Consider the following 6,034-nt stretch of genomic DNA (forward strand, 5'->3'; position numbering starts at 1 on the left):
AAGAGTGGAAATGGGTCTTCCAAATGGACAATGACCTGAAGCATACTGCCAAACTGGTTACAAAGTGGCTTAAGGATAACAAAGTCAATGTTTTGGGGTGGCCATCACAAAGCCCTGATCTCAGTCCTATTGAAAATGTATTTGCACACCTGAAAAGGCATGTGCGAGCAAGACAACCTACAAATTTGGCTCAGTTGCACCAGTTCTGTCAGGAGAAATGGGGCAAAATTCCTGCCAACTATTGTGAGAACCTTGTGGAAGAATATCCACAACCCAAGTCATACAGTTTAATAAAGACAATGGTACCAAATACTAATGAAATGTATGTAGACTTCTGACTTTGAAGAAAGTAATAAAAAATTGTCTAAAAAAATCCTTCTCTCATTATACAGGCAATAGCAATGATTTTGGTAATCCTAATTGACCTAAAACAGGAAAACTTTAGTCTGATTTCACATCAGACAGTGAGAAAAAAAAGCATATGTGTCTTTTTTATATAGTGTATGTAAACTTATGGTTACATATGCTTATATACTATTCTGTGTAAAAGTACATTACACACACATTATACACAAAAGTAAGGTATTTAATAATATTGAAAAAAACAGTGCCATGCCATGTACAATGTCTAGTGATATGTATCATATTGCCAGATTCCTGCCAATGCACAGCCCTAATGACTTACATGTGGAATGTGTAATCCCATATACTGTTGCTGTTTACATAATTATCTTAAACAAAAGTGATGGTGAATAATTGCTTCATGACAAACATTAATTACAAAAGCCAGTGACATAAATCACACATCATGATCAGAGCTGAATTTGACAGCTTTTTCAGCGTCATAAATCATTCATGCCTCTTTGTGTTGAGCCTCAGCCCACACAGTCCTCACTTTGCCTTTGTGTTAATTGGAATCCTGCATTCTGCTGGATAAGCTTCAGGGATTCATAGACACAGATGCAGAGCGAAGAGTCTCCAATGCAGTAAAACAGTTTAATGGCAATGCCCTGGGCGACCTGCTGTACTCTCTCAGCTCTGCAATAAGCCAAAGGAGAAGCGCGAGCCTCTGAACTACAAAACTGGAAGTACATTATACACACATTTCAGCAAGCTATTGTCGGCAGCCCCAAGCCATAACAAAGCTGGGGAGATGCTAAAGTGAAAGCAGTGTAGAATTAGCTCAAATCAGGCCTGTAACCACAACACTCATACACTGGAGCTCCGAACTACATTTGAAGTAACTGTACATACTGTATTTATCAGGCAAACACATGTGTCTTTGCTTCTATCACCACAAATGCTAACACTTATACTTGATTTGGGATCGTCTCTGGGGATGTCACGGTATGCTCGGCTCTAAAAAGGTGAACAGCACGTTAATTGGCGAAGATGAAAGCAAAGCATAACCTTGAATATTTCAATACAACCACCGTGTCAATGAGAAACACTCACCTCGCTGCAAGACCTTCGAATCAGCACGTGTTCAAATGGACTTAAGTTCAAACGCCGGGCTCATGACGGGTCGACACCAGCCTCTGATTTACGCAGAGCATTTTAGTGAAAGTCTGGATGGAATTCCCGCCCCGCTCCTCAGTGTTAAAGGTCTAATTAGTTGCTCATGGTCTGAAGAGCGTAATTGTTTCTATGTGTGCGCTAGCTAGTGTGTGTTTGTACTCTCTTCTATGATGATCCATGATGCTGGAAGCCATTAGCAAACACAAGCCTGGCGAAATGGAGCGTTTCCCCCATCCAGATCACTGTCAGATGTGCCTGTGTTGAGGGCAATGTCCCCGGCTGATGGCAGAGAGGAATTAAAGGGGAAAACTTCATCTGTTATTAGACCCCCTGCTGGGTGTTTGATGTACAGCGCGGCTTCTTTTACATCACTGAGCTGCCTGATGCATGGGTATTTAGCCTTTATTACATTCTACTATTGTCATTTTTTCAGAATGTATTCTCCCTCAAGTCTAATTTTCCACATTCCTTAGAAGATGCAGAGCCACATGTGGTTCAATATTTTTTCTTCTTTCTACTACGCTACGGGCGAAAGGTATAGGAGGAGAAATGGGGGTGGGTGAAAAATGTGGATGTCAGAATTAAACATAATTTGTGTGGGTAATATTCACACTGTCAGAACAAGTTATTTGGTTAATCAGTTCAGCAGGCATGCTGCGTTTACAGTAAGTCCCCTTGTCCCTACAAGCCGTATTTGTACTGTTTTCCTGTAGGCCTGTAATTAGAGCAATCACTATGACAGTATGTGCGTGAGGATCGCAAATTATATTTCTGCAGCGTAATTGTTGGCATTATTGCGACATGAATCCTCTGCTATACTTTTTTTTCGGGCTTCAGCAGTAGTTACATCATGGTTGGAGGAGCAAAGCATGTGGTGGCCATTGCAAAAAATCAGACTTGGATCAAATCTGGCCTGAAAGTTATCTTTGGAGAGCGCGTGCAGAGAGACGCGGTGTTTGTTGTCCTCCCCCTCTGCAGCTCATATGGAAGCACAGTGTGCCGGGTGCGTTTGTGGGCAGATGAGCTCACAGACAGAGGGGAGAGAAAGGAATGCTGTGGCGCGCTGGCTCTTCATCATATGCAAGAAATGTGACACGTTTGTTTGCATACGCCGCTGCGAAACCACGTTACAATGACCCCCAGCTGTTTCTCTGCACAGATCTCAAATGTGCATGGCAAACCCAAGCACCAGCTCCAAGGACCCTCCTCTATCTTTAGCATTTTTTTTATAGACATCAATCATTTTACATGCAGCCTATAACGAATGAATAGCTAGATCAAACAGTATGCATACGAAACACAACTTGATTATGTTGTTTACCGTCGAGCCGCTATAGCCTTGAGTGGTGCTGTTTATGAATGTGTTGTTGTGGTGGTCCGCTCTGTCACTGCGACGCAGGTCCAGCATAATACTCTGAAGTGCCAACTGATTTATAGACAAGTCGAGGATGTATTCAGCCTTCTCCTGTATTTTCAAACTTGCTTTTCCAATCTCCATCTCATTATCACCATGCCCAACGCTCAATCAACAACGCGCTATGTCACCGCAATCATAAATTCACATGAGGGAGAGTGACTGGGCCAAGCACTGGGCCCAGGACTGTGCTTAATAACACTGATTTATTTCACATGGCCACATTGAATAAAAGCTTCAATGGTAATGTGCAATGGTGCAAATTAATTCTACAAACAGTGCCGTGGTCAATAGAGAGAAAAAAAGGCTCCATAAACCATCCCTCAGAACAGAATCTTAACTATCTACATTGTTACTAAGACGCACTGCTACTAAAACATGTCTCGTGGCCAGGAAACATCACATCTGTCATAGAGAAAAGTGACCCACAGTCGCATGTATCAAGGCGAAGGCTGTGAGGTCATGTCTGATTATTTATTCTGCTGCTGACAGCCACTGCTTTGGGGAAACCACTTGTCACTGTTCGCTGAGAGTTTTCCACATCTGTGTCCATGCACCTTTAGGAGTTCCCCTGAAGCCCAGGAAGGAGCTGGTGTTTTTGGAGCAGCCATCGGGCCAGCTGGAGATTCGCTGGTCCTCCAAGTTCAACATCTCTGTAGAGCCCGTCCTGTACGTGGTGCAGCGCCGCTGGAACTATGGCATCCACCCCAGCGAAGACGATGCCACAGAGTGGGAGACCGTGGCACAGGTAAGGACCTGCAAAATCAGTACTCACAGACTGAGGGCACAAACTGTTTGGTATCTTATTGTGCTAAAAGTAGTTTAATTACTGTAACCTCTGAGCTCGACTTGTCCCAGCATGCACAGTCTACAGCTGTGAAAGTGCTGCACTGCACTGACAGAAGCGTGCACACGCCCGCACATTCCTCACTGTCAGTGTCTGAGCATTTAGCAAAGAGAAACACACACAAAACTGATGTGTTAGAGGACTCACATAGAGCCATGACCCTACATGACCCCTGACCCTGAGTTTGCTCTCCATCTGTCCCTCAGACTGCAGAGGAGCGCATCCAACTGGCCGACATCAGAGCCAGCAGATGGTACCAGTTCAGAGTGGCTGCTGTCAACGTCCACGGGACTCGCGGCTTCACTGCGCCCAGCAAACACTTCCGGTCCTCCAGAGGTCTGTACAAGCACCCGCCTGTGTGTGGCCCTGCCCTCATGCTCGCTTCCTGTTTGACACTCAGCACAGCATTTGGTTCAAACAGGTGGCATCTGCAGAAAAGACACAAATGCTACAATAAGGCTTGTACATTTTGATCTAGACTATAAAATGGCACACGAATGTACCATTAGCAGCCCTTAAATAAGTTACATTTCCTTGTAAAATGATCATAAGATTTACACTTTTTGAAGAAGTCATTGCATGCCTCTTATCCCTGGTTTACACACTTTTGAACTGTGAACAGAATGAAGGAAATCCACATCAATGTCTTGTTCCCTTCTCTAATGAGACCAGACACTCCATCTCAGTGCTGAAACCAGATCTTCATTTATTCCTTCAAAGGACAGCATTTGCCCTGTTTTTACAGTCACATAAAATGTAATATGTCTAAATTTGTCAGAACATTTTGAGTTCCAAATGCAAGTGTTGTCTTGTATCCAGAGGGAGTGATGTAACTGAGACACACTTCAGATCTTTCAAAGAGATTAGTGAGTGAGCTCCATTGACAGCAGAAGTCTTAGTCAGCCTTAGTCAGTCACTGAAGTGACTGACAGTGCAATGGGTATGCTGGACTCTGTATGGCTCGTGTTCAAAGCTTATGGCACTTTCTCTGAAGTTTATGAATATAATATTGTGTATTTATTAGGTGAGTCTGTGTTAATACGTCAAAGCTTGCCTAAAAGGAACTTTGAGTTTCAGGGTTGCTATGGGAGTCTTAAAAACAGTTGTGTCTTCAGCAAACAAGTGCATCTCAGCACATGCGTTTAGTTTAAGCTGTATTATTGAAAGAGAGGTGTGTACATTCTATACACTAATCTCAGGAGATATGTCGAAAGACCTATTCTGTTCACAAATTTACCTCAACATTTTATATTATTATTATTTTATTATTATCATGGTATGTAAAATAATACATACTTGAAATGTATTTGTTTTTGTACAGATTCTCAATTACTCTGACCTTTTGAATAAGACCAATATAACATTTGAGACCATCATAATTTATTATTCCTACATTACCATAATTCATTTCAAAGACAGTTTCAAGAGGTTAAAAATAAGCTAATCTTAAAAACACATGGCCTATAATAAACCATAGACTTCTAAAGATGAGTTTTCATATTTAGTGGTATGGTCTGCTTGTTGACCTGTGCTGTCAATCCTCCTCCGCTCTCCAGTCTCCAGAGCGTTGGCTGTCTGTCTGACAGGGCCAGATACCAGGTGAAAGAGGATTCTGCTGCTGTGGGGATGGAAAGTGATCTCCAATCAGGCCAATCAGGGCACAGCGCTGATAGACTGATGAGAGCTGTCACATATTTGATGGACTCCCAAGTCATTCTGCCGACCATCATTATTTATACAGCCTGGCTATAGCACCTGATTGCAATTTTGCACACTATACTTTGTTAGGGCAATTTGTGAAGGCCGACTGGTTATTTATCTTGCATGGTGGTATGAGGAAGTGATGTGTCCAATAGTGCGGTCGTGGATTGAATGTGTTTCAGTTAGTTAGGATATGGTGCTGGTGATGAGTTAACAGGCACAAATCTATACTTAGCCTTAAGAAGACTGCATTAATATTTTTGCTCCTCTCATAAGGACATTACTCGGAATACTTGTGACTAATTAACTAAAATAATCATTGATTATTTTATTACTTTTTAATTGTTGTCTGGACTGGACAGACTCTTAAACATGCCAAAAGAGTAAAGAGTGTGTAAATATATATATATATATATATATATATATATATATATATATATATATATATATATATATATATATATATATATATATATATAATATATATATATATATATACACATATACACATATACATACACACACACACCCACCCCACACACACACACACACAC

General features: G+C 41.7%; 1 protein-coding gene across 1 annotated transcript in view; it reads left to right on the plus strand.

The window, feature by feature from the left end:
- The window catches only part of LOC117389335 (anosmin-1), a 46,518-nt gene that overhangs the window by 26,557 nt on the left and 13,927 nt on the right, over nucleotides 1–6,034 (plus strand). Inside the window, exons 5-7 of the mRNA XM_033986991.2 lie at nucleotides 3,496–3,680; nucleotides 3,986–4,115; nucleotides 5,372–5,378. Of these exons, the coding sequence (XP_033842882.1) occupies nucleotides 3,496–3,680; nucleotides 3,986–4,115; nucleotides 5,372–5,378 (322 nt within the window). The remainder of the gene's footprint in view (nucleotides 1–3,495; nucleotides 3,681–3,985; nucleotides 4,116–5,371; nucleotides 5,379–6,034) is intronic.

Source organism: Periophthalmus magnuspinnatus, chromosome 21, assembly GCF_009829125.3.
Source record: "Periophthalmus magnuspinnatus isolate fPerMag1 chromosome 21, fPerMag1.2.pri, whole genome shotgun sequence".
In the NCBI taxonomy this organism is placed as follows: Eukaryota; Metazoa; Chordata; class Actinopteri; order Gobiiformes; family Gobiidae; genus Periophthalmus; species Periophthalmus magnuspinnatus.